The 27,851-nt window shown below is 49.3% G+C and overlaps 1 protein-coding gene across 1 annotated transcript; it reads left to right on the forward strand.

Annotated features, from left to right (window-relative positions):
- Positions 1-27,835, forward strand: LOC149866762 (uncharacterized). The gene is given in 9 exon segments (XM_090044132.1): positions 1-1,172; positions 1,277-1,487; positions 5,849-5,938; positions 6,444-6,616; positions 10,568-10,694; positions 13,572-13,688; positions 14,400-14,489; positions 15,315-16,680; positions 16,682-27,835. Coding segments are annotated over 9 exon segments (3,141 nt in total). The 5' UTR covers positions 1-563; the 3' UTR covers positions 17,040-27,835.
- The last annotated feature ends 16 nt before the right edge of the window (positions 27,836-27,851 follow it).

The raw sequence follows: 27,851 nt of genomic DNA on the forward strand, positions 1-27,851 counted from the left end.
GCAGGCCAGGGCCCTCGTTTGTCCGGAGACCCCCGCCCTGCCGCGGGAAGACCGGGGTGGGGACTTGTTTTAACACTGGAGCTGAATCTGTGGGGAGTTTGGGGGGCTCTGGGGTAAGTGCAGGTGGTAAGGGAGAGGCCGGGCAGGAGCGCTGCAGGAGTGCTGTGGGGCCACTGGGGGGTGATATGTGGTGAGGTGAGGAGGCGGTGCTGGTGTCTGGGCTGTTGGGAGAAACGGGAGGCCTGGGAAGAGCCTCTCTCCCAGGCTGTCTGCCCCTCCTGGTGGGGCAGGGCATGAGGCTGAGGCAGCAATGGGAAGGGGCATTTCTGGAGCCAGCGCAGTCCTGGCAGCCTGCATGAGGGCAGGAGGGGAAGCAAGGACACGGTGGGTGAAAATCAGTGGGCGCTGGGGCAACGGGGACATGGTCCTGGGTCTCCCATCACGTGGTGAGATCTGTGCTGTCTCCTTTTGGCCAGGAGACCAGATGCTGTTGGCCAGTGCCGTGCGTAAGCAGAGGGAGAGTGAGAGCCCAGGCTGGGGTGAGGGCTCTTCTAGAGGAGAAAATGGCTGCTGAGCTGGAACAGGTGGCTGTTGTAGACTTTCCCTTTGCAGCCCTGGTACAGCCCGGGGTGAAGATCAAGGAGCAGGACCCAGGAGGTCTCCAGAAAGGAGCTGAGGGAGCAGGAAAAGTCCCTCGTGTCATCCAGGCTGGGGCCAGCGGGGCATCCCCATGGCAGTCAGCACCTCAGCCTGTAAAGCAGCAGATGCCAGAGCCAGTCCACAGCCAGGAGATCCAGGGGCAGGAGGTGAAACAGGCCGTGCAGCTGCCTTCTGATGTCAAGCTGCTCTCGGAAACTACACTGCTGGCACCAGGGGACCACCTCCCAACCCCAGAGACCTGGCGCCAGTGCTTCCGGGGCCTCTGCTACCAGGAGGCCGAGGGGCCGCAGGAGGTTTGCAGCCGCCTGTGGGAACTCTGCTGCCACTGGCTGGAGCCCCAGTGCCGCAGCAAGGAGCAGATCCTGGAGCTGGTGGTGCTGGAGCAGTTCTTGGCCATCCTGCCTCAGGAGATGCAGAGCTGGGGGTGGGGGCACAGTGTGGAGACATGTGCCGAGGCAGTGGCCCTGGCCCAGGGGTTTGAGCTGGAGCAGGCAGAGGATGAGAAGCTCCAGGTGAGTGTATTTATTTCAGTTTAATCATCGATGCTGCCATCCCCACCTCCATGTGTTTGTGGGATGTTTCCGGCTTCCCAGTGGCATATTTATCTTGGCCCCAGGTCACAGTGCATGTGAAGATCGAGGAGGTGTCCTCAGAGAAGATGCAGCACACTGGGGCATTGCAGGAACCTGGTGATTCCTGGCTGGAGCAGGCAAAGGCCCATCCTGCAGATGTGTTCCTGGAGGAGGCAGGAGAGAAGGAGACCTCTGGGCCTTGGGACAAGCCACCTCGTATCCCCAAAGAGGAGCCCCTGCCCAACCAGGAGTCAGGTCCTTACCAGCTTATTTTACATATAAGGTTAACATGCGCTGATACTCACAGAGAAATGGTTACCCCCCACGCCCAACCCCTTCTGGTTATTAGGGTTGGCTATCAGGTATAGTCAGTTGATTTTGGGGGGTAACTGAAAAGAAAACGGATGGGAGAGAGGTCTCTAGAGATGTGAAGGCCTGGAAAAAAACCCAAAAATTTTTTGGGGAAAAACATTTTTTCTCCTGCTTTTTTCTGAGAACGTTTTTTGTTTTTTTGTTTTTCTGAAAAACTGGAAAAACTTTAAATCTTTGGAAAAAATTAAAGAAGATCTTATGAATATTTTCTTTTAGAATGATGAATAAAATGTTTAAGACAAGGTGTTCATACATTACTACCCTTTACTCCCCCAAAATGTTTTCTAATAACTATGTAATAGGAAGACTTCTATATAAGATTATCTACAAATCAGATCATTACAATTCCTGTACACCGAGGCCAAGCGGTATAGCACAACTCTCAAATGCAAGAGCAAGATGCATTTCTGTCCACAGGGGGCACTGCCATTTTCACAAGAGGAGGAAGAAGGATTTAGTGCAGGGGCGGGCAGTTATTTTGGGCAGAGGGCCACTTACTGAGTTTTGGCAAGCCATCGAGGGCCACATGATAGGCAGCCAGGGGCAGATGAATATTAATTTTCTAAATTTTTTAGGGGCCCTGTGGGCTGGATAGAATGGCCTGGCTGGCTGCATCTGGCCCCTGGGCCACATTTTGCCCACCCCTGATTTAGTGCCTTTGCTTGTGGATTCCCTCTATTGTTGACTCTTGATCTAGAGGTTGGTGGATCTGCTCCTGTCCTCCTGACTAGACCTCAAAGGACTGGGCATGGACACTGGCAGCAGCATCCATTTGTTCCTGTAGAGATTAGAAAGAAGGAGCTTATTGCCTTGCTTGCTCAAAAGCCTCAGGAGAGGAGACAGAGCAAGTCTAAAGGTTTTGGAGTTGGAAGGAACCTGCTCTTCCTGGCCCTGTAACCTTGAGATCCACAGAAGTGCAGAAGCAGCACAAAGGAACTAAAAGAAAGCATAATTCTTTATTGAAAGGTAAGAGTTTTAAATGTATCTGAATTCAGTGCATTAAACTATATTTTAGCTGCATTAGTATATTTTCATAAACTATGTAATGCATACTTGAATTCCTACTAATCTGATGTTTTGTGATGCATCACCCAACCTTAGCAGTGAGGTGAGGCTTGCAGGGCAGGGAAGTTGTTCACTGTTAACTCTGAGGAGGCCTCTCCTCCATCCATTACTAAATTTGTACATGCTGTAGCTTAGTGTTTATATACGTGAGCTAGCCACTAAATTACGTTTTTCTTTTTTCTCCCTCAGAAAAGTGGTGCGACCAACTTCTAGCATATGGAAGGATTTCCACACTACAAGATATTCTGAGGGAAAAAAAATGGGATTTGCAAATACTGTCTAATGAAATATGCATTTCCAAATGATATTAGGATGACCAAGCACATTGTCTGTAAGAAGTGTCCTGCAGACATTAAAAAATCCTTCGTGGGTATAAGTGAGGAGGAGGTAGATCCTGATGATGAAAGTGCAAGTAGCTCTTTCCAACACTTTTGATCCAGAATTCCTGCTGCTGCTGCTTCTATAACATCAGCATCACAAAGGATTGCCTAATCAATATTCTTAAGTAACCAAATATTGCAACCAACTGCATACCGAAGACTCTCAATATCTTAATTTGTAGACAAATCACCTGAAGATCAGGAAAAAAATTGACCAAGCTCTTTCAAGAGCAATATATTCTTCTGGGGCGCCATTGTCAATAACTGAAAATATCTACTGGTAGGAAGCTTTTAAATTACTAAGACCATCATACCATTTGCCCAGCAGACATTCTTAAGCAAGCCTCTTTTCGAGTTAGAATATGAATATGTAATGCAATCTGTGCAAGAAAAAATTAACAAAGCACTGTGTTTTCCAGTACTTACAGATGGATGGGCAAATGTACAGGGAGAAGGAATCTTAAACTTTGTGATAACAACACCTCAACCATTTTTTTTATGGAAGTATTGAAACGAGAGAACAGGCAAACTGCAGAGTATATCAGTAGTAAAATATGTGAAGTCCTACAGAAGATTCGGAGTGGTAAAGTATTTGCTTTGCTGACTGACAATGCAAGTAACATGAAAGCAGCATGGGAAATCATAATGGATAATTATCCACATATTACTGTAATAGGTTGTGCATCCTATGGGCTAAACTTGCTTCTTAATAACATTGTGAAGCTGGACACTGCAAAAGATCTATCGAAGAGCAAAAGAAGTTATAAAACATGTAAAAGCTACTCGTATTGTAGCTGCAGTCTTTAAGAAGAATCAGGAAGAAAACGCAAAGAATAAAATGGTGTCATTCAAACTGGCATAAAACTAGATGGGGTGGAGTGGTGATCTGATTTGAAAGTTTACTAAAAAACAAATAAGCTTTTCAAGAAACAGTAATAACTGAGGATCTTAAAATACCCAGAAGTGTAAGGAACACTGTACTTGATGAGGATGTCTTCTGGATTTAGCTGCAGAATTTCTTGAAGATTTGAAAGCCAGTTTCTTCAGCAGTCACTGCATCTGAATCAGAAGGTGCACTTTTGTCAGACATTCCTTACTAAAAACCCAGATAAAAACTAGATTTGAGAATCTAAGTGTAGCTTTGCTTACAAGTACAAAAGAAAATCAAGTGAAAGACTTTATTAACAGACAGAGAGACTTTTGTTGCAAGTCAGTTCATGCTGTTGCAAATCTCTTGGATCCAAGATTCAAAGGCAGAAGTGTTAGTGATGATAACACTGCTGCTGCATTTGACTGGATTATAAAACAAGCAACATGCTTATGGCTTGATGTTGGAAAGGTACTTTCAAATGTTGCAGCATACAGAACATCTTCAGGTATTCGGTCCAGCAATGTAGTCTGGTACTCTACCAAGTATATCCCTCCTGCAATGTGGTGGCAAGGCCTTTGCATAACATGGCCTCTGACTCCTCTTGGTTCTCGCCTGCTTCAGGTGCCTCCATCTTTTGTAGCATGTGAAAGAAACTGGTCTACGTTTGGAAATATTCACATAGACTGAACAGACATATGAAAGAGTAGAGAAGCTTGTCTCAATCTGGGCAAACCTTTACTTTTCAGAAGTCCATAAAGATAAAAATGAAGGATCAGAAGAATCAGGAGAAGCAGAAACTGATAATAGTGATAGCTCAGAAAATGAGACTGATTAGACAAATTTTCATGTAGCAAAATTTGTATTCAATAAGGTTTTTTTCTCTCTCTTTTTCTCAGCTCCTTTTCTAAAAATGAGTGCTTTTAGTATCTGCTTGACCTTGTCGAGGAAGTCCAGAATACATAATAACTCCCTTTGTTTTACTATAGTGTTGATGGTTTATTCTATTTTCAAATTTTATTTTTTTTCCTGCTTCTCAAACTGGAAAACACTAAGATGCTAGGTTCTTTAGAGTTCAGCAGCTTGCAGCTCCATTTGTAACAGAAATTTAAAACATTTTAAAGTAAATTCAATTTGTAAATTTGTATTACTTGTTTGAATAAACTACTTTAATAAATATACCAAACATGATAATTTTATGAGCAAACCAAGTTATACATAATACATTTTATGTTCTTAAAGTAGCAAAGTGAATTTAGATCTGTAAAGGGGGCTAGGAAAATAAGTATTGCACATATTTCTATTTTTCCCCCAAATTTGTTTTTGTTCCCCCCAAAAACAAACAAATGCCCCGAACAAACAAAACGAACAAAAAAACCAGGGGAAAAAACATTCTTTTTTTCCCATGGCTTCAAAATTTCTGGGAATTTTACATCTCTAGTGGTCTAAGATTCAGAACATGTGTTCCAGGGGGGAACACTAAACAGAGCAAACTGGACAGTACCCACTGCCTCCTTAATAAATCCAAGGAGCCAGTGGCAGGTAAGATACTAGATGCAGGCCAGGGCGTGGGTCTGGGTACCTGAGTAGCTGTCCTGCATTCAGGGTGAGAGGCCCTTGTCTGTGACACAGCTGCAGTATTTATAACTATATAGCTGGAGTTGAGGTGGGGCTTTGATCTCTGTGGGTGGGCAGTATCCAGGCTGAGGGCCCCTGCTCTTTCTCACTGCATCTGTGCAGTTTTCAGCAGAAAAATGCTTTTTCATGGTTGGGCCTTGATCCAATTGATGTTCTAAGGATCAATGTTCTTTCTACTTGCCCCGTTCTCATTTCCCCATGATCCTTTTGTGCAGGTGTCAGGGAAATATGTTCCCCCAGCGATGTTTGGCTGGTTCATGTACAGTTAACGTCAAGCTTATGTCCTGCTGCAGATTCCCCCAAAACAGAGGAGACCTGGGACTGGTCGGCAGATGAAAGCTCCTCAGACTGGTGCCCTGGACAAGGCCCTTCCCCAGGAGCAGGTAGGGAGCAGTGGTTCTCCCATTTTCCAGCAGTAAGAGGCACTGTCCATCAGTGGAGAAATCTCTCTCCCAGAACATTTTGATAGATTCAGTGCTCCAACAGGTTGGGTTTTCTTGTTCTCCTAGTGCCCATGGAAGCATTTCACATATCCTGGAGCATACTGATCTTGCATTCCCCCTCCCCCACTACTTAAAATGTGGATGCTGCCACTGCACCAGTGTTCCCTGAGCTTTTCTCCCAGGGAGCAATGTACCCGCAGGCTCTGAAATGGTGTTTTGATCAACATCCTGCACTGGACATGTTACTGGGTCCCATGTCTAGCTTTGTGCCTGTGGTGGCCTGTGAGCAAGAGCTGTGGGTCTGTGAGTATTCCTTTTCCCCGCTTTTTCCACACATTGAAGCCTCCGGCTGTCTTAGTCACAGGCCAGTTCAGGAGGCTTGCAGAGCTTTCCCTATGCCACCAGCAGCAGGGCTAACCTGTGCATTCTCTTCCTCACTCTGCAGGTGCAGGAACCCTGAGTATTGCTAAGCAGCTGCCTCCTGAGGAAAGGCCTGTAAACCTGGAGCTGCTGAGGATTTCCCCAGGGAGACTAGAAGAGAGGGGCTCCGAAACACCAGAATCAGGTCGAGTGCAGAAGGGGCAGGACAGGCCTCCAAAGCAGGGGGAGACGTTGGAGGTGAGCAAGGTGCCAGGTTCAGTTTGGTGTGAGAGTAGAGCTGGGGCAGAGGTGACAAGTCAGGGGTGCAGGGAAGAATCTTGGGTAGTGGAGAGACTTGAAGAATGACAGGAGGAAGCTTCATTTGTGACAGAGGCTGTAACCACGCCAAGCTGGTATTAGCAGGAACTCTCTTTCAAATGCAGATATCTAGGGTTGCTGGCATTGGAAGACCTGGTTAGAGTCCATGGAGCCATGGCTCCCTTTTCTTTGAGAAGTGCAGCCTCAGTTGCTTCTAGGAATTGATCAAATAGAACATTTTAAAACCTGAAGAACCAAAAAAGAGTCTCTCTGGGTACACCATGACACTCAACTAGCACCAGGAAGCATGGGGCAATGGTCTCTACAGCTGAGCCCAGCAAGTCTCTTCCAGCCTGGCTAGGACTGCCAAGCATGAAGGGTCTCTGGAGGGGATGCCAGCAGAGTCTTCCAGCCCAGCTCATGCCTGGGGAATCTCATGGGCAGGCAGTTTGGTAGGAGTGAGCAGCACACCTGGCTGCTAGTTATCCATGTTAGTCTGAGATCAGGCAGAAGACAGGATAAATTTGCGCCTTACCAACTATTTGTATGAGAGAGGCATAGCACAAGTTTTTACGAGCCCAAACTCATTTCTTTAGATGCAATGAAAGGATATTCACAGGCCAGACTGTCAAATAGAGTCTTTAGAATATGGGACAGTGCTGGGAAAGGGGAAAATAAGTAGACACCTCCACAGACAAAGGGGACACAAAAGCTGATTTAGGTAATCAGATAAAAATCTATAGTCCCTATTTTGACTGTACCTAACACAATCCAACCTGTGGATGATTTACCGTGGCACAATTCCATGTTCACATTTGTTTTAAAGTGTTTTGGATTAAGGGCCATAGAGGTGCACCGATAGATTGGTCCAATCTCGAATCAGGACCAACATAAAGAAAATTGAGTGTATTGGAAATCAGCCTGATGTGGCCGATAATTTGGCCAATAAATGCCCATGTGTGTGTTCAGCCGCAGCGCAGCATGCAGGCAGCGAGGAGTAGAGCTCAGCAGCTTGGGGAGCTTCATGCAGCTAATTCTCTTGTGGGGGCGGGGGAAGATACTGGGCATGGGGCAACAGATCAAGGCCCCCCGCAGTGAGGTAGGGAGTGGGGCTGGGGCAGGTGCTGCCCAGCCAGGGTGGAGCAGGTGCAGAACAGAGTTACAGCTTGTCTTGAGGGGGAGGGGGGCTCTGGCTACTGCGCACACTCTGGGAGAGCATGGGAGTGGGGGGCATGTGCTTCTTGGATCAGCATGGGGTGGGGCAGAGCAGGCTGCAGCTGTGGGCTAGGGCAGCACCGGGCTTTTCCCAGTGGTGGCTGGGCCAGGCTGCGCTCAGGACAGGTGGCAGCAGTGCTGGGAGCGGGGTTACAGAGGGGGATGTAGCTACTCTAGATTTCATCATAGCCCTCTGCCCCATCTCCCCCTCCCAGCACCACCGCTGCCTGCCCCAGACGCAGCCTAGCCCAGCCCCCGCTGCGAAGAGCCTGGGGCATCCCTAGCCCCAGCCCACAGCTTGAGCTCGCCCCACCCTGCGCAGATCTGGGGAGCACATGCCCTTCACTTCCCTGTGCCCTCCTGGGGTATGTGTAGTGATAGGAGACCCCTCAGGGCCCCCGGACAAGACGTGGCTCTGTCCTGCCCCAGCCGAGCAGCACCTGCCCCAGCCCCAGCCCCACTCCATCCCTCACCACGAGGCCCTTGATCTGCCCCCCCACGCCCCTTCCCTCTCTTCCTCCCTCCCTCCGCCCCTTCTACCACAACAGACTTACCAGCTGCATGTAGCTATATTGGAAATCACATTGGTAATGGCTAATATGCCTCTTTAAAAAAAGGCTATCAGTATTGGCCCCCCCGTATCTCTATCGGTGCACACCTAAAGAGCAGCTATTCTGAGGTCAGCAATGGAATGTTCAGGGAGCTTTAAGTATCCTGCCAAGTCTTTGTGTCTTCCTGGACCTGATGTCAGATTGGGGTTCATTCAGTCTTTTCTGTAGGGATTCCACCATTTGCCAGTATAGACAGCAGAGGAGCACTGTAAGTAGAGGACGGCCTAGGTGAGAAGGGTAGGGTTTGAGGTGAATGACCATCAGATGGTATAATCCATACTATTTGGATTACTGAGGATGTGGTATGTATTGATGAGAGAGCACAGTTTTCATCTGGGTCCATTGCAAGGCCTGGTGCCTTGGTGAGAATGGGAGTTAGGTAGCCTGTTGCTTGAGAGAAGCTGTTTGATGTTGGGGAGCTTCCTGTAAGCTAGGACTAGTTTGTTCCCCATGGCTACAGTGAAAGATTCCCTCCTTTTCCAGGAGGGGATGGAGGTCATTAATGATTGTCCAAGGTTTTTGAGCTGGGGGCTTTAGGTGGCAGTAGCAGTGGCACTCTTTGTCTTGGTATTGCAGCAAGTTGGAGTGAGATCTGAGTCTGGCTTTGTTACTTGCAGTGACTACAGTTTTGGGATTGTATTGTAATTGTAGGATTCTCTGGTCTGGGCCCTTAAGGTATGCATCCCAATGGGTGGGAGGTATTGAAGCAGATAATGTAGTGAGATCTATCATTCAAAGCCCAGCTCTACATGGTGTGCTTAGGATGAAAGCTAGCTGTGGTAGTGGGTGAGTTCCTGATACAATGTGGTGGCAATGTAACCATTGCAAACTTTCATCTTGGTATCTAGGAAATGAATTTGCTGGGTGGAATATTCCAGTGTTAATCTGAGGGAGGGGTGGAAGTTGTTAAAATCCTGGTGAAATTTCTCTAGGGGTTCCTTCCCGTCTATCCATACGATGAAGATGCCATTGACGTACCTTAGGTATATGAAAGGGATGAGATGCAACTATGGAGGAAACAGGCTTCCAGGTTTGTCATAAAAATATTGGCATATTGTGGAGGCCATATGCATGCCCATGGTGTTGCCATGTGTAGGTATCTATAGGGAGTCCCCATATCTGAAGTAGATGTATGTAAGAATAAAGAAAAGTCTGTATTTGCACAACACCCAAGAAAGTGAAATTAATATCTTTCCATGTCCCTTTATACCAGTGTCTGATGGGGAGATAAGACACAGCCCCCATAGCTGATAACATCCATAGAAACCCCCTCCATGCCTACCGGTGTCTTTGCCCACTAGAGTCCAGACATGTGGCTCTATTTCCAGAGACAACAATATTACAGTTCCTGGAGTTTGAAAACCATGTTTAAAAAGAAATGGAAGAATAAACTCATTTTGCACTTAGTCCAGCCTGCCCCAACTTATTGCAGCCTTTGGGGATCCATGTTCCCCTTTCCAGTCTCCCCTCCTTCCCCATCCCTTCATTTCTACTCCTCAGCCAGACACAGCAGGGATGTCTACAGAAGCCCCTGCTCAGGTGAGGCATCAGGGAGGTCCCCTGTGTTGAATGGGGCCAGCCAGCCTGACCCTAGACTCTAGGCTCTTAGCTTCCCACCCCAAAGCCACATGGGAAGTGAAGAAAAATTCCTGACCTTACTGTGCCAGGCTCTGGAATTCCCGGAGGTGGTGTCTGGTGGAAAAGAATTAACTCCTCTTGTTCCCACTGCCAGGCAGGGGTTCTCCCTGCATGTCACTGCCATGAAAATAGCTTCCCCAGGAAGACTTAGTGCATCTGTACAAAAGTCTCCACTGGGTCATCAGTGCCAACTAAAATTAGCTGCACTGTCTCCCAGGATGAGAGAGGCTTAGGCAGACCCATTAATTCCTATACCCACAGAGCTGTGTCCACATAAACTGGCAGCTGAATAATGGGGAATTGTGTACCCCTACCTGTCATGGCTAAGCTTCAAGTCTTTGTAGTGCAGAGTGAGTACAGATAGGGCTGTTGGGGCTGGAGGCAGCTGGAACAGGAGATACTAATGGTATAATGCTTGTGACTGCAGCTCTGGGAGGTCTTTGAGAATGTGGCTTTACATTTCACGAGGAAAGAATGGGAGCTTCTGGAAGATGAAGACAAGGTGCTTTACCAGGACCAGATGCTGAGGAATTACCAAGCCCTTGTTTCCCTGGGTAAAGCTCTGGTTCTTGCTTTTCTGTGGAGCTATGTGAACTCTGAAATTTATTGTCTTCTCCCTATTTTTCAACAGTCTTGTCCTCATGAACTTTTGGCTGGTGGTTTAAATCCACTTCCTCCCCACTGCCCACTCAGTGATCTGACTTTCTCTCACATTTCATATTAATGTATCCTCCTTCATTTGATCCAGCCACTTTCATTTGCATCTTCTCCATTCTTGAAACACCTGGTGCTTCCATATTCTGCAGTTTCTTGCCAACATAATCTCTCTTTGTCTTCTCAGCATGTTCATATTATCTCCAATTCATTGTGCATAAAAATTCACTAACATCTCTTCCTTGGGAAATTATTCTGATTTCCTCCCTCTTTTGCCTAGTTTTTCCTGTCCAAACCCATTTAACACATCCTAGTATGCTTAGTATAATACAGTGATATCTAAATCCTTTTTCCTCCTTTGCTTACAACTCTGTGGAAGTTAGTGGAAGTCTTATCAGCCTCTGCTGCTACAACATCTAGAATTTGAATTTCCTTTCAACTCTTTCTTTAGTGACACATGTACACATGATTAGAGGTGCACCAATACATCAGTCCGATACTGGGTCATAATATAAAGGAAATTGGCTGCATTGGCTATTGGCCTGATGGGGCTGATAATTTGGCCGATAAATGCCAGTGTGTGCACGCAGCAGCACAGTACTTGGGTAGTGAGGAGCACAGCCTGGCAGCGTGGAGAGCTGCCTCTGGCTGGTAAGTGTTGTGGTGGAAGCGGTGGAGGGAGAGAAGGGGCATGGGCGGGGGAGCAGATCAACCACCTCCACCCCTGCACAGTGAGGGAGGGGGCAGAGGCAGGCGTTGCCTGGGTGGGGTGCAGGATGGAGGCATGGCTCCAGGGGTAGGGGGCAGCTCCTGCTGCTGCTTGCACCTTGGAGAGCTGCCTCCAGCTGGTAAGTCCATTGTGGTGGAAGAGGAGGGGGCTAGATCAACCCCTCTGCTGGAGCTGGAGGCACAACTCGTGGGGGGGGCAGCTCCCACTGCTGCTTGCATCATGGAGGGCACGTGCAGGGCATGTGCCCCCTCGGATCTGTGCAGGATGAGCAGGTGGGCTGCAGCTACTGGTTGGAGCCGGGCTTTTCTCTCCAGGGGCTGGCCTTGGAGCAGGGGCTATGGAGGAGGCTGCAGCCACCCCAAATTTTGCCATAGCTCCCAGCGCCTCTGCTGCTGTGCACCCAGTGCACCCCGGCTCTTCCCAGTGCACAGTGGGAGGCGGGGGTTGATCCAGGCTGTGCTGGGTGCACGGTGGTGGCAGTGCTGGCAGGAACCCACAGCAAAATTTGGGGTAGCTGCAGCCCCCTCTGTAGTCCCTGTCCCAGCCCAGCCCCCAGTGAGAAGAGCCTGGCTCCAGCCCGCAGCTGCAGCCCGCTCGCTCTCCCCACGCAGATCTGGGGGGCACATGCCCCCTCCCCTGCTCTCCCAGGGTGCAAGCAGCAGTGGGAGCCACCCCCCCACCTGACAAGCCGTTCCTTCAGCCCCAACGGGGCGGGGGGTGTGATCTGCCCCCCTCCTCTTCCACCGCAACGGACTTACCAGGTGGAGGCGGCTCTTTATGCTATATCCGAACTCGGATTGGTATCAGCAGATATGCCTTCTTAAAAATCGGATATTGGTATTGGCACCAAAAATCTCTACTGGAGCACCCCTATACATGATGCAACCCAGGTACTTCTAAAAAGGAGTTACTGGAAGCTTCTATCTGCAGTCCTTCCTAACATCTTCATCTCCATAGACCACAGATTGTGGCTTTGCTGTATTTACTTTGAGACCTGTACACTCAAGCTCACTCTGCCATTCTTAAGAGTTTTCTTCTCCTCCTCCTAAAATCCTGCATATCAGGTGCCCATCACTGTGATAAAAAGATGGTTAGGTGCAGGGCTTAGTGAAAGCCAGTTTCCAGTTCCAGAGGATCTCTAATACAGGGACTTGTTCTGGCTTGTGTGTAGGTTTGAGGAACTTGGCTTTTACTAGACCAGTTTGCTTTTCTGGTGCTTTCTGTTTCCTCCATTTCCCCCAAGGGACTTCCTTAGGGAGATATATATTTTCTAGTTCAGCAAAGATAATATAGACTATTTCTACATTACGGGCTTTCAGGTGCTGTAAAATGTGTCTCTTTCTGCCTTCTTTTGTCCTCTTCCATGACTCCCAGGAACTTTATTTTAAATCCTGCAGTATTTGCCAACTTGTATACTCATCTTCCCTTCTGGGATGATCTTCCCTTTTGATGGGATGATTGCTTCAGTTCCATCTACAGTTACGTTAAAATCATCTTTTCATGTATCCTGTTGATCAATTACCTTCTTTCCCAGGGAAAATTTTCATTGTCAGCCATATGGCATGGATTCTTTTCACTGCTATGAGTCCTCACTTTAAACCTTTACTGCAAAATAACTCATTTCCACTTATTTGCCTGGAATAACACTGATGAGAGATGTTATCTGTCTGTAAATGTGTCCAGTGTCTTAATTTTGGTTCCTTGAAAACAGTAAAGCTCTATCTTTCTGTGCTCTAGTACATCATAGATCATTGTATCACCACCCCTGTCATTGGTGACTGTAAGTTTCATACCCTTTTTATACCTCGGAGTGGTTGGTGCTTTGTTTCCTGTGACCTTCTCTCTACCACCTGGGTGACAAGGACCATCATCTATTGAAGGCTTCTCCCTGCAGTGCCTTCTCTTTCACTCTACATGTTCACCCTCCCTTATCCATCAAGATCCTAGTAGAATCCTTGAGTTCATTTAATCCATTCCCTAAATCATGGTTTGTTATTCTCTGTCCAGTAGCCAGTCAAAAACACTCTTTAACCACTGCCCTAAACAGGATATCGAGGTCCCACGCCTGACTTAATCTGCCGCATCCAGCAAGGAGAGGTGGAGCTCTGGGTCTGTGAGGATGAGGACCGTGAGAAAATCTTAAGGTTGGAGGACCTGCTGCCAGGTGAGTTGTGGCATTCTCCTCCACCCAACATACCTCTCAGAAATGCTCCATGCCTGGAGTGACAGGGTGCCTGGAAATTGAAGACTTGCTCTGTGCTGTCATTGTAGCAATACATTCTGCTGTAATATGTCCAGGCAGGTGTGGTTCCCATTCCATGAAATTCAAAGTGGAAACAAGCATCTGTTCCTTTTTGTCCCCCTGATTATTGCTGTTAGGTGACAATGGAGTTTGCTGTCTTGATTTTTTTAGGCACAAATCTGGTTTTTCTGGGATACCATGATCTTAAATTTCCATCCTTGCTCAGCAGTGTAAGAGTTGATTCCCCAGCCCAAGGTAGCCATACCTCTCTAACACCCTCTCTCAGGGATGATAGGATTTGTAGTTACCCATGGAAATAAGCCAGGGTGGCTGAAGTTCTGTGTAGCTGTTATTGCTGGACAAGAGAGAACCTGGAGCTGCCTCTGGTTTTTCCTGGTTAGACACTTGGAACCCAGGAAGTGTTTTGATCATGGTCTTAGGCTCCATTTAATGGCTTCATGGGGTGATTGGGATTAACATAATTTTAGGTTAAGAGGGGAAGTGAGTACTGCATGGTTTGCATTACGATCTCCCCATTTCTGTTTCGTCTCTGGGACCCTGAGTGTCACAAAGCCTGGGACTCAGCACAGATTCCACATGCAAGTCAGTGCCAAGGTATTTGTCCCTGTGCAGATTCCTGTGATGTGGAGGCCACCTGGGACTTGTCAGCAGAGGGAAGTGCCATGGATTCATTCCCTGCACCAGACCTTGCCCTGCAAGCAGGTAGGAAGCACAGCCCTGATCCTTTCAGAAGAGAGAACTACAGCTCTAAAGCCTTCCCTCCTAGAACGTTTCTTGGAGGTATGAGGGATGAAACATGTTGGCTTTCCTACCAAGCAGAAGCAGCACCTAATCACCTATTCACCTAGTCACACATACACACCGATGTGTGTAGCATAGAAACACCTAGTCCAATGCAGTGGTCTAGTCTAAGGCAGTGCTCCTGACACACCCCGGCTGATAAGCCCCAAAAATTCACTGTGAGGCTGTTCACCTTTATATCCATATGCTGATCTCAGGACTGCCAGAGATCAAGGGTGAGCACTAGAGAGCATCTCACCAATGCTGTTTGGCTTCCGGAGCACGTGAGCTCAGTTGGGTGGAGTGCTTGGCATCATCTCCCCCTGGGCTCACCAGTGCTGTGAGATAAAGCAGCAGTTAGAGAGCCTCATACTTCTTTTAAGCAGATGCCTCTGGTCTTGTCCTCAGCCCATTAGAGCGTTAAGCCATTCAGATACTATCCTAATATACATGTCCCACATGTATTTCTCCCAGCAGGGTCTGAGGTGTTGGGGCTGACAGCTGGGACAGAAACCCTGATAATCTGGCTCTGAAATCCACTGAGCAGGGAGCATTAGCCTGGTACGGGGACCCACCCCTCCCTCACACTCAACACTTGGGGTTTTGGAAGGAAGACCTTGTTTTCTTGACAAAATCCATGTGCCAAGGTCCAGTCTTGCTCTAAGGCCCATTCCATCGAAGGGATACGTGTTTTTTGTCCTTACCAAAAGATCAGGGACTAATTTGGAGTTTCTCTTACCCGTGCAGGAGGTACCTGGCTGCTGAGGAGAGCTGAGGAGCATGCTTCTGAGGAAGGTCCTGCAAACCTGGAGCCAATACAGTCATCTCCAGGGAGTTTAGGTGAGATGAACTCCCTGAGACCTGAGAATGACCCATGGCACAAGAGTGAAGGGAGGCATGAAAAGCAGGAGGAGAACTTAGTAGTGAAACAGGTACCATCACCTGTTGGTTGTGAGAGTGGAAAAGGGACAGAACCCAGAAAGAGCCCTGGGTGTAGGGAAGAATTTGTGAAGCTGAGAGACCTGAAGACCCATTGGAAAGAGACACTGCATCCAAACCAAGGTAGCGGGGGTGACCTCGGAGGACAGCAGGAACTGAATGCCAAGCACAGGGAGAGAGCCCACCCTTGCTCTGAGTGCAGGAAAACCTTTAACTGCCCATCACTCCTGGCTCTGCACAAGATGAGGCACACTGCAGAGAAGCCCCATATATGTGCCAAGTGCGGGAAAAGCTTCACCTGCCTTGCAACCCTGGCTACTCACCGCAAGATCCATTCTGGAACGCTCCCCAACCACTTCACTAAATGTGGGAAGACCTTTGTGTGCAGCTCAGACCTGGTTAAGAATCAACATGTGAATGGGGAGAAGCATCAGTACAGTGGTGTCACTTGTGGTAAGACCTCCCATTCCTTCTCCCTGGATCAGCACCGGTACATCCACTCGGGGAGGAAGACACAATGCTGCACCAAGTGCAGGAAGAACTTCATGTGCTGGCAAGACCTGTCCCAGCACCAGTGTATTCAGAGTGGAGAGCAGCCACACCACTGCACCAAGTGTGGGAAGAGCTTCAGTCAGCCCTCCAACCTGGCCAGGCATCGGTGCTTGTGCACAAGAGAGAAGCTGCATCAGTACTCTGAGTGTGGTAAGAGTTTCACTCACTCCAGTCTGGCCAAAAACCAGCAGATCCACATAGGAGAGAAGTCACATCCATGTCCTTATTGTGGAAAGAACTTTAGTCGCCCTTCCCGCCTGGCCCGGCACCAGTTAATCCACACAGGGGAGAAGCCACATCAGTGCTCTTTGTGTAGGAAGAGCTTCACTCGCTCTGAGCACCTGACGGAGCACCAGCGCACCCACATGACAGAGAAGCCACATCGGTGTTCTGAGTGTGGGAAGAGCTTCACCCGCCCCTCCCACTTGGCTGAGCACCAACGCATCCACACAGGGGAGAAGCCACATCAGTGCTCTGAGTGTGGAAAGAGCTTCACCCGCTCCTCCAATCTGGCACAGCACAAGCTTATCCACACAGGGGAAAAGCCGCATCGGTGCTCTGAATGTGGGAAGAGCTTCACGCGTTCCTCCTACCTGGCTGCGCACCAGTTAATCCACACGGGAAAAGCCACATCAGTGCTCGGAGTGTGGGAAGAGCTTCACCCACTCCTCCCACCTGGACAAGCACCAGTGCCTCCACACAGGGGAGAAGACACGTCGGTGCTCTTTGTTTGGGAAGAGCTTCCCCAGCTCCTCGCACCTGTACAAGAACCAGTGTGTCCACATGGGGGAAAAGCCACATCAGGGTTCTGAGTGTGGGAAGAGCTTTATATGCTTCTCCCACCTGGCCAAACAGCAGCGCATCTGCACAGGGGAGAAGCCATGCTGGTCCCATGAGTGTTGGAAAAGCTTCTGCCACTCCTCCAGCAGCACCAGCTCATCTACCCAGAGGAGAAGCCACATCAGTGTTTACAGTGTGTGAAGAACTTCACTCAATCCTCCAGCCAGGTCTGGCACCATCCACACCTGGGAGCATCCATAGTTTTACAGGCAATGAAGCGGGGGCTTAGGGATGTCCACCTGTTCAGCACCCACCAGTAGCTGCATTCAGGCAAGCAGCCTCATGCTGTTGGACTGCTGAAAGAGTTCACCCGACTGAAGGCCCTTGAAAGGCACAGCAGAACAAAGGGACCCAGAGGCTGGCTCCCACTGTTTGGGGGATGGAGGGAGTGGGAAATGCTGAGAGGAAACACCTCAGGCAGTGGCTAGTCCAGATGCTGAGGAAACCTATGAGGAGACCATCTTTGCATCAGCCTTGGAGCTTGTGCATTCCCCATCATTCTCTAACAGCAGTTAGTGCTCTCAGGGGGAGATGACATGGCTTCACAACAGGGTGCCATCCCAAGACACCTGGATCCAAAGGACACCCAGACATTGTCATTCACCACTTCCCAGCTTTGTCCTCCCTCCTGGTCCCAGCGTTCTGGTATGTGAGGCTCTTGAATTGCAGGGAGGAGGGTGTTTATGGCTGGGGAAGCATTCCCTTCCCTTCACCCTGATGTCACCTTTCCTCCCCATCTCATAACCATTCTCTCAGGCTTGCTTATGCCCGTAGGGTCTGCAAGGAGCTGCTACTGCCACCGTCTGAGCCCAGTTTGGCAGGTTTTGCTTCTTATCCTCTCTCCAGAACTCTGCGTGCCTGCTGCTCCCCTTGCCCTCCTTCCCTTCAGAGTTTTCTCTATAATGCATTCTGAGCTACTAAAGCCCCAGACCTGAACATAGTAACCCTGTGGTTGGTTTCTGTGTCCTCTCCAGAGTTGTGCAGTGGGAGCAGACAAGGGCCCAGAACCCTTTCTGGGGCAGATATCTCTGTGACTTCCCAATTCCATCCCCTTCCAGAGGATTCACCATAATCTGGGGTTTGTTGCTTACTCTTGGGAGCAGGAGTTGGTCAGACCTGAAACATTCCCATGTCCTGCTGTTCAGGAAGGACCTTACCCTTTTGAAGGAACACATGACCAGGAGGCAGTAGAGTCCCTTTCCTGGGTGAAATGGGGTAGTGGAGGTGAAGGAGGTGCAGCCTGTGACAGGTCCTGTTTCTCCTGTGGAAGGGTGGGCAAAGTATGAAGGCATACTTTGGGTGAAATGCAGCATTTTATAATGTATTGTAAATACTGAAGCCTTGCTAATTACAAAGCTGTTTGGCTCCATGATTGTCTTGGGGACACATCCTGCTGCACAGCTGCTCCAGAGATTCCTGCCACTCCCAGGGCACTGGCCCTTGGCAGGGAGATGCTACCCTCACCCCTGCTAACCCTAGACAGGGGTAAGCGCAGGGAGGGAGACCTTCCTTCTTGGCAGGTCCTGAGCCATTCAGATGTACAGAAGTCAGGGGAGTGTGTTCAGACAGAAGTAGCTGGGGCTGCATCCTGGGGCCTCCTGTTAAGATAGGAGCCCAGGGCAGCCCCCAGTCCAGGCAGCAAACAGGAGGGGCATGGTCCAGACACCCCAGTCTTGGGTTCTGGTGGTGCAGAGGTCATAGACAGAAGCCAACAATTTGCACTAGAGGCAGCTGCAGAACTCAGCTTCTCAGAGACAAGAGCAGTACATGAGATGTTTGAGCAGGTCCTGGCCATAACCAAAGACAGCAGTGGGGAGCAAAGTCTTAGCCAGATGGGCTAGGGTGGGGTATGGGGAGGCTGCTCAAGGGTGTGGTGTTGCTGCCACTGGCTTTGGGGAAGTTAATGCCTCCTGCACTGCCATTGCTAGTGGCCCGGGCATCACTGTTTGGGGCATGGAGGCTGGGGCCTTTCTGTCTGTTGCCAACTGTCTGGGATGGAGAAAGCAGGAGGGTGCTGGGGTCTGCAGGGCTTGGAGACTCGTGGGCAACAGGAGTGATATATTGACTAGGGAAAGCCCTTCCCTCCTTCACAGCATTAGTGGGACTTGACTCTTCTCAGAGGTATGTCCCCACTGCTTTTCTGCCCCGTGCTCTCAGTTGCAGACTCCTTCCTGACCTCTGTCCGCTTTGGTTGCTTTTGCCTTTTGCCAGTGTGAGGGTTGTCTTGTGGATAATTCATTCCAGTCTCAGTCACAAACTGAAATGTGTATGTGCCCAGAGGTGAATCCTGGCAGGATTCAGTCCTGGAGCTCAGGGGACAGGACATCTCAGGGACAGGAATAGCCAAGGGTTTGTTGTCATTGGGCAGAGCAGAACTGCTCCACCCAAAACTTGGCACTGCCCTCTAGGATGCTGTCCCCAGAGCCCATGCCCAGTGCACCATGGTTGCTCCTTGCCCAGCCCCTGGCAGCGACCAACCAGTGTCGTGGGATTCTATTCACCCCTGTACTTGCTGAGCTGCACCAATTACCACCTGGCCTTGATGGGCCTCAATCCCATCTCCCCCCACAGTTGCATGGCTGTGGGCCTGCATGCAAGGCCCAGCCTGTGCGCCACTCACTGCCCCTGCATCAGTTACCAACCCCTTGGCCACTTCCTGGACCTCGGCAGGGATAGTGATGGCCATCTGGACTCTGCTGTACCCACCATCCATGAACTTTGGGGTTCTAGCAGTACTATTTGTAGGTCTGCCCCAGCAGCCAGGACTCGTTGCTTTGTATCATCCACCTCACCTGGGATGATGATGAGTGGCGTGGCTGGTGTTGTTCCAGATGATCTGGGCTGTGTTCCAGGAGCCAGTATAGTAGCTTGGCCCAAACCTGGAGTGCCAGCCCACCATCATGCGCTAACCTCTCCCCAAAAAGACCTGGGTGTCCACTAGGGCTGTGTGAAACAGCACTGTTTCGTTTCTACTTCTGCTTTGCCATTTTGAAGGGGCAGTGTTTTGTTTTGCTGTTTCGAAGCACTGTTCTGTTTTGCTTTGTCGAAACTGTTTTGCTGTTTCAATACTTTTCGACATTTTGCCATAGGCTATAATGGGGAATCATGAAACTGCCTATAATTTTATCATTTCCTGCCTGATTTGGATGAAAATTGCAGGGATGGTAGTCCCTTCTGTGGGCATGAAGCCTACCAAGCTTCAATGAGAGGTGCAGGGAGTTTTGTGAAACTGCACCTTTAACTGTTCAAAGCAAAACCAGTACATTTGCTGGTAGTAACAGCATGCTGTCATCCTGCACACAGATCCAGGGGCCTGCTCCCCCTGGGGGGAGTCTGGCATAGCCCTGCAGCCCTCACAGGGGGGCGGGGGGGGGGCATGAGCCCCTGGATCTGCACATGGGATGACAACGGGCTGCTGCTGCCGGCTGGGGCTAGCGCTAGCACTGGGTTCTTCCTAGCGCTTGGCGTAGGCTGGGCTGGGCAGACTCAGGTGCTGGTGCTGGTGCTGGTGCTGGTGCTGGTGCTGGTGCTGGCACTGGCCCTAGCCAGCAGTGGCAGCATGCTGTCATCCACATGCTCTGCAGTTTTAAAAGGAAAAAAAAAGCCTTGCACTCACTGGCTCTGGCAGTGGCAACTGGGGCCTCTGGGTGCTCGTGGCAGAGTTGCCCCATGCAGTGCAGGACAGTGGGGATGGCCACCCTCCACCTGGTACCCACCTGGCAGCTGCACCATTGTGGAGGTGCAGTGCGGCTCAGTAGGGCGCTGCACGCTGTCTCGGGGCTGGGGCAGATCCACCTATCAGCCAGAGCTTCCAGTTCGATTCCCTAGCTCTCTGATCATGCCTCCAGCTCTTCCTGGGGGGCATGGCCCCTGGATTTGTGTGCAGGGTTTCAGCAGGCTGCTGCCGTCAGCTGGGGAAATGGCCCAGAGCTGTCACCATCCCTAGCTGGCAGTGGCAGCCTGCTGTCATCCCACAGCATCTGGGGGCCTGCGCCCCCTGGGAAGAGCTGGGAGAAACAATCAGAGAGCTGGGGGAAAGATCGGGGAGCTGCGGAATTGATCCGGGAATTATGGGAATGTTCAGGAACCTGAACACTTCCCTAGCCCCCAGCTCGATTCCTCAACCCCTGGTTCAATTCCCTCAGCTCTTCCTGGGGGGTGCAGGCCCCTGGAGCTGCGTGCTGTGGGGCTAGATGTCAGTATCAGAGTAGTCATCCCCACTCTTCTCCTTCCCTTTCCTTAGTTTCTGTTTACCTGCAAGCAAGCTGGGCTTTGAAACTTTCAAAATGTTTTGAGCACTCCTGATTTGTGTGATGGGTTTCAGCAGGCTGCTGCTGCTGCTGCAGGCTTGGGCTGGGAAGACTGCAGTGCTGCCGCTGGCCCCAGCCTGCAGCAGCAGCAGCCTACTGAAACCCCGCACACAGATCGGAGGCTTGGGAAGCTGGGGAATCGAACCAGGAGCTAGATGTCAATATCAAAGCAGTCCTTCCCCTGTCTTCTTCCTCCCTCTCCTTAGTTTCCATTTAGCTGCAAGCAACTCTGGCTTCAAAACTCAAAATTTTTGAAACACTTTGAGTGCCCTTGTTTCGTTTCGAAGCTGTTTTGAAGCCTTTCATTTCATTTCTATTTTGCTGTTTTGAGCTTGAAATGAGTCAAAACAGCTTTGAGATGAAACGCCCATCAAAATTTCACACACCCCTAGTGCCTGTGACCCTCCTGAAGCTGTCCACACTTGACAGCCTGTGCTATGTCAGCCCTCTGTTTGGCATGGACAAGGTAAGTGTCAGGGAGGCCATCCTGGAGGTACACAACCAACAACTTCCAGGACATACTGGCCCACACTGCTCCTGGTTACCAACCCCCTGAAGGTGGTGGTGGGCTTCTGAGCCCTCAGCTTCCCACACTGTATTGGGGCCCTTGAGGGGGACACATCCTTGTTACCTGCCTGCCCTGGGTGGACCACCCCTACCATGGCTGGCAGGGCTTTCACTCCCTCATGCTGCTAGTCATGGTGGACCACTGGGGTGCCTTCATAAACATCTGTGCCAGCTGGGCTAGTAGTGCCCACAACACCGGGATTTTCCTGGGCTTTCCTTGCCAGCCTTGGTGGAGAGTGGCTGCTTTGTGCCAGGTGTCCTGGACCTGCAGTTGGGGAATGTAACAGTCCCACCTTTTCTCTTGCGAGACACCACCCACTCACTGCTGCCATGGCTCATGCACCCCTACGATGGCAAGCTCAACCTATGCCAGGCACACAGGTGCCTGGGTCAGAGCTGCTTGCTGGTGGAGCGCACCTTTGGGTATCTCAGGGGATGCTAGCACACCCTCACTGCCTGTCTTGAGTTTGTGAAGACCAACATCCCGCAAGCCTTCATGTTGCACAACAGCTAGGTGGAGAAAGTGTGAGATGAGCAGAAGATTTAAGCCCAGATCTGTTGTCATCCATTGAACGCTTCAATTATTCATTAAAAGTCCCCTGAAAATTCAAAACTTCCTTTTTATTGGCAGCAAAACCTTCAAAGTATTTGGCTAGAAACAGAAATGACTTCAAACAACAGCTTGACATTGCAGTGAGGTTGGTTTAGATCAGATATCAAGAAAACGCTTAACTGTTAAAAAACGAGCAATGGAATAGATTGCCTAGGAAAGCTGTACAGTCTCTTTCAATGGAGGTATCAAGCAGAGGCTGGATAAGCATTGGTCAGGGCTGGTCTAAGAGTAGCAATGTCTGATGTTGGCTGTGAACAGCAACAGTTGGAAGCTGAGGAGACCTCCGCACATGCATTGTGAATTGGAGAGGGCCATGCTCCATAGTGGGTGGATAAAGCAGGGCTCCAGAACCAGCTTGCTTACAGAACAAGATTAAAGAGCTAGAATAAGTTTATGGAGAGGATACGATGACAGAAGGGCAAGTTCTTGCTCTCTGGTTATAGTGTCTGTTACATGCAGTTGCACCTGGGGACAACAGATACAAGAGTAGAGTTGGAGGGTGTTTGGTTTTTCCAATGATTAGCAGTTGCCCCATGATATTGGGAATAATTTTTTTTATCGTTCCTGTTGCTATGGGTGCCAGGTTGCATCTCCCACCCCCTTTCCTGAGAAGCACTAGATGTTGGCTGCAGCCAAGGCTAGAAATGTTTACTGGGGTGTGCAGATGCTTTCACTGAGACTAAAAGAGCTTGAAGGTTCCTTTCCTAGAGGTTTTTGTTCCTCTGCCCAAAGTCAGAGCAATCATCACATTTGTTATCAGGAAGGAATTTTACCCCACATCCAAATTGGCATTAACTGAGGGACAGTATTGGAGGGAAGGGGGGTTGCCTTCCTCTGTAACACGAGACATGATTACTTTCCTTGGTTCTGTTGAGAATATTTTAAACTCACGCTTGGAGTGGCAGGACATTGACAGTGCCCTCATCTCCCACTTTACTTGTGGCAAATAAGAGTGTTCTTGATATTTGGGGGCATAGTGCCTGGTTATAGATGAGAACTGCTTGTTCAGTTTTAAGACTAGGTTAGACAAACACTTCTACAGGACTGCTTAGTAGGGCTCATCCTGCTTTGAACAAGTTAATCCTGAGATTCTTCCCAGTCCTACTTTTCTAGAATTCTGGGAACAAATTTTGGGTCTTAGGGTTTCAGTTTTACAACGAAAGTCAAAAATTTCATTGGGGGCAGGGGGAAACGGAGCAGAAACTTTCTGTGAGCATTTTGAAAAGTCATTTTAAGACCACTGTTTGCCTGTTATTTGTGAACCAAGGTAAAAATTAAATGGGGATGAAAAGGAAAGTGGCAGTGCATGTTTGATGACTGAGGGGCCAGAGAGTCTGTGTTGAGCAGCCAAGGAGGCAACATTGGGCTAAGCTGCTCCAGGAACACCTTGGAGGTAAGGGTGAGGCTATGAGGACGGAGGAGGCCTCAGTGGTCCTGGACACGAGTGACATGAAACTGTACCCTGCTGGGATAGGGAGGCCTGGTGGGACTGCCGGTGGTGTGGTAGCCCCACTTAAATACCAGGACTGTGGACCTCCCTGGTGTAAGGTGGGTTGCGGCGCCTAAACCCCAGCCCCCATAAGGTGGATTACTAAGAGGGAAAAATAGGGCCAGGCATGGCTGCAGGCAAGACCCCAGAGGCCCGGGGAGGGGATGGCTGTGTGGCCCAAGAGAGGGGGCAATTGTGTGGCCCCAGAGAAGAGACCAGTTGAAAAATCCTGAGAGCAGGGGTGTAGGTGGGCCTGCCCACAGTAGGGTGTATTTTCACAACCTGAAGGACTGGACATCCTCCAGGGTTGAGTAGGTCTGTGAAGGGATGGTCTGAAGGTCAGCCCCGGGGTGTGTGTTGAGAAGGGCTGAAGGGTGGCCAGAAGGGCAGCACACAGGCCAGCCCCCCACAGGATCATGGTGCATATAAGGATCCCAGTGAGGGGCTAGGGGGAAGTTGGCCCTACATTTTTTGGTGAATTGATTGGCACTGCTCAGGTGAGGGTTGTGGGAGTCGCCCAAGAGACTGCATGTCTCTAGCTAAGGCATGATTCATATAAGCCTGATGGCCAGAAGGGTTGCTTCAGGAGAGAGCAGGGCAGAGTGGAGGGGGCACAGTATGGTGCAGTGAACAAGAAACCCTGTGAGGGTGGAGTGTGAGAGGCCCCTGTGATAGGCAGGTGGTGTGTGTGTGCGCGAGAAAGAGAGAGAGGCCTACTGGAGGACTAGGTTTGGTCTGGCTTGTGGCCGGGAGTATGATAACATCTTGGATGCCATCTGTGAGACCTGGGCCACTGTATGGGGGAGGTACAGAGCTGTGGATAGTGCCCCATGGCATCAGGACATAGAATGGCCAGCCTCCCAAATTTACCACCAGTTTATTCCAATAGCAAACTTGTGGCAGGTGAGGCTGGGTGGACTGCCTTATGTAGACAGGTGGGCAGGCCAACTTGAGACTTGACCCTGAGTTTGCCCCCTGTCACAGAAGGCAAAAATACTGCAATTCACATGGAAGATAAAGTGCAATTTGTGTAGGAAACTTATTCCTCCACTTATTTTAGAGAGTTTCCGAGCTTGTTCAATTAACCTAAACTAGACACAGACATAACTAAAGGGCTTGATTAACTGGAAATTTAATTCAAATAGGGTCACTGACCTGGAGACTGGGAAATCTTACCAGAAGCAGGTCTTCTTGTATGGTTAAACCATTTTTGCTTCCTTTTCCAAACTCTGACTCTACTGCAGTTTCTACATGTGTGTAGGGGGTAAAGAAAAAGTTTTACAGTACACAAAATTTGACCTAGCCTCTGGCTAAAATGAAAAAATATACCAACTCACTAGTTTCCGAGTTGAGCACAAACCCCACAGTGGGTCTCTTAACTGCTGTAAAGACCTTATCTGCAAACTGCTGCATCCCTCCCAGCCTTCAGGGGAACCTTCTTGGGCAGGAACACCAGCAGCCAGGAACAAGCTACCTGTTCTTGCTCAGAAGTCAGGATTTATACTTCCAGAGCTTCACCCCTTTCAGTAAAGTGGCTCTCAGACCAGTGACAATTGTGTTACCCCGGCTAAATAGGCAGCCTTCTCTCATCTGCTGCCACCTGCATTATTCCCTTGATTATATCCCTGGACTCTGCCAATTGCCTATTGTCTACTGCAGAGCCATTTGCTTTGGGACTCCTGCCTATTTGCTTCTTCAGTTACCCTTTCTTTCTTGAAGTGACAAGAGCCTTTGCCCCATTACAGATGTGTCAGAGGAGATTAGGATTTGAAAAGCTCTTTGCATTTGGGATATCTGCCAGTGGTCTTGAGTGTCTTCAGGTGCGTCTGTGTGTGGGTGTGCAGTGGCTTAATGTGCATGCCTGCTCTATCAGTGCATCATCTGGTTCAGTCCCATGGATCAGTTGGTGATCCTTGGGGATGAGGTTTCCCACTGTGGACAAGCCTTTTTCATTGCCCTAACTTCAATATTTCATCTGAACCTCTGAGCATTCCTCCTAAAAATGGCAACAGAGTACTGCTGTGTCTTTATATTGTACAGTGCTAGTCAATGGTTTAGCTGTATTCCAGAGCAAGTGATGACCAGGAATTGAGCATCTCATCTAGAAACTGACTACTTCTGGGGCAGTCTGCTCCTCAGGCTTCAACAGGGGCCCATAAGACTTCTGAGATGGGCATGGATTCTCTGCCAGTTCCCCTTATTGTTTACCAGTGCATGCTGGCTATTGAAGGTGCCCTCTCTCTGGCTAAGTAGTGCTGGGTGTACCGTTCTCTGCAGTAAGTCCAGGTTACTTACACCATAATTCAGCAGGTGGGGCAGGTGGGAGTTGCTGCTTGCATAGCATAGACTGCACCCTGTCCCCAGTATCTGAAAATGGAATTTGAAACCTATTCTTCTCTCTGATGAATAAACCACTCCAATTCTTTGGGCAGCATCCTAGACAGAGTAAATCCAGTGCAGGGAGAGGAGAGCTGTTGCCCTTGACATAGCCTGGCTTGTGCAGCAGATGGCTGAGCAGCCTACAACTAAATTTTATAGCTATTCTTTATAGTATTGGCCAGAGTGGGCTTGGGGTTGCATGTAGGAACATGGCTAGCAAGAGCAGTGTCATTGATTGATATCCTGCCAGCAACAGAAAATCTAGAGGAAGGACAAATCCATGGATTCCATGCCCACAGTGGGACTTTCCTTGCCTCAACAGACATCTTGGGGGCTGGAGCGGTGCTAAGGTGCATAGTTGACAGCTTAGAGGTTGTGAGTTTGAGGCTACAGCCAGGGCCAGATTAAAGTATAGGCAAACTATGCACATGCCTAGTGATGAAGGGGCCCAGTTGTGCTTATTTTACATAGTATAATTATTGAGTGAAAAAAGTAACAAGTTTCATCTTCAGCTGGGGGCCCATACGTTTGTTTGCCTAGGGCCCACTAAAGGGTTAATTCAGCCCTGGCTCTAGCAGAAGAGCTCATGACAAGGCCATATCAGATTCCAACAAACCTGCAGATTCTGCTAAATACCTTGTGACAAGGACACAAGAAAGAAGGAAGGAAGGACCAGACCTCCAGCTGACACTACCAGGGAGTTGAACCTGGACTTCTCTCATTTTCTGGGTTGGCAGTCTAGCCACTAGGATAGTGAATAGAAGGCAACTATTCTGAAAGAAGGGAATGAGCCCTGTTCAATCCTTTGAATGGTTGTGGATACCAAAGAGGATGAAGTTACCTCTCTGCATCCCACATTGGTACTCAGATGCTCCTCTGTCCTAAAGGCTCTGGGCACCTCCGTATTCAGTGTGTAGAGTCTTTGGATTGCTTTTGCCATGAGCTGCATGGGGAGTCTTGTGGCCTCACACAGGGTACTGGATTCCACTCTGAAGCTGGGGCATAAGTGTTAAGCACTGCAGTTGAAGGCCTCCAAAGTGCTATCTTGGCTCTGGCCCTGAATGATTTGTTCATGATCAAACATGGTATCTTCAGTGGAGCATGGCCCACCGGTCCTATGCGATGCCTATAAACTGGATCAGATATCTTCTTAGTTACCCTGCAAGTTAGTTACTAGAGAACTGAATGTTGTTACATCAAAGCTCTGTTGTGGATCTAGTTCATAGTTTCTCTGTGGCTCAATTACCTGCCCTTAACAGTGAGCAAAAAGCACTGCCCTACACCACAGGGGGCTGCGCATGGAAATGTATTTCAGAGGGTGGTGTATTCATATATAACAGTCATTCAAAGCAATAGAAGTGTTGATGAGGGATGTCAAGTCCTTTTTCTGGGTACTGTGCGTTTTGCATAGTGTTAATGAAACATTTTTATTGCTGAACATGAGGCAAAATCAGTTCACCAGTCAGTAGGGTTCCCCTCCCTATCTGTGTTCCCACAATTGTTCCTATATAGATCCAACCTGAGTATACTTCAGCCCCACCTTGGTTTGTCTGAGCTAATAAAAAGAGCTGCACTTGGATCTTTGTGAAACTCAC

Source organism: Crocodylus siamensis, chromosome 4, assembly GCF_052110815.1.
Source record: "Crocodylus siamensis isolate JL-2025a chromosome 4, ASM5211081v1, whole genome shotgun sequence".
NCBI lineage: Eukaryota > Metazoa > Chordata > Crocodylia > Crocodylidae > Crocodylus > Crocodylus siamensis.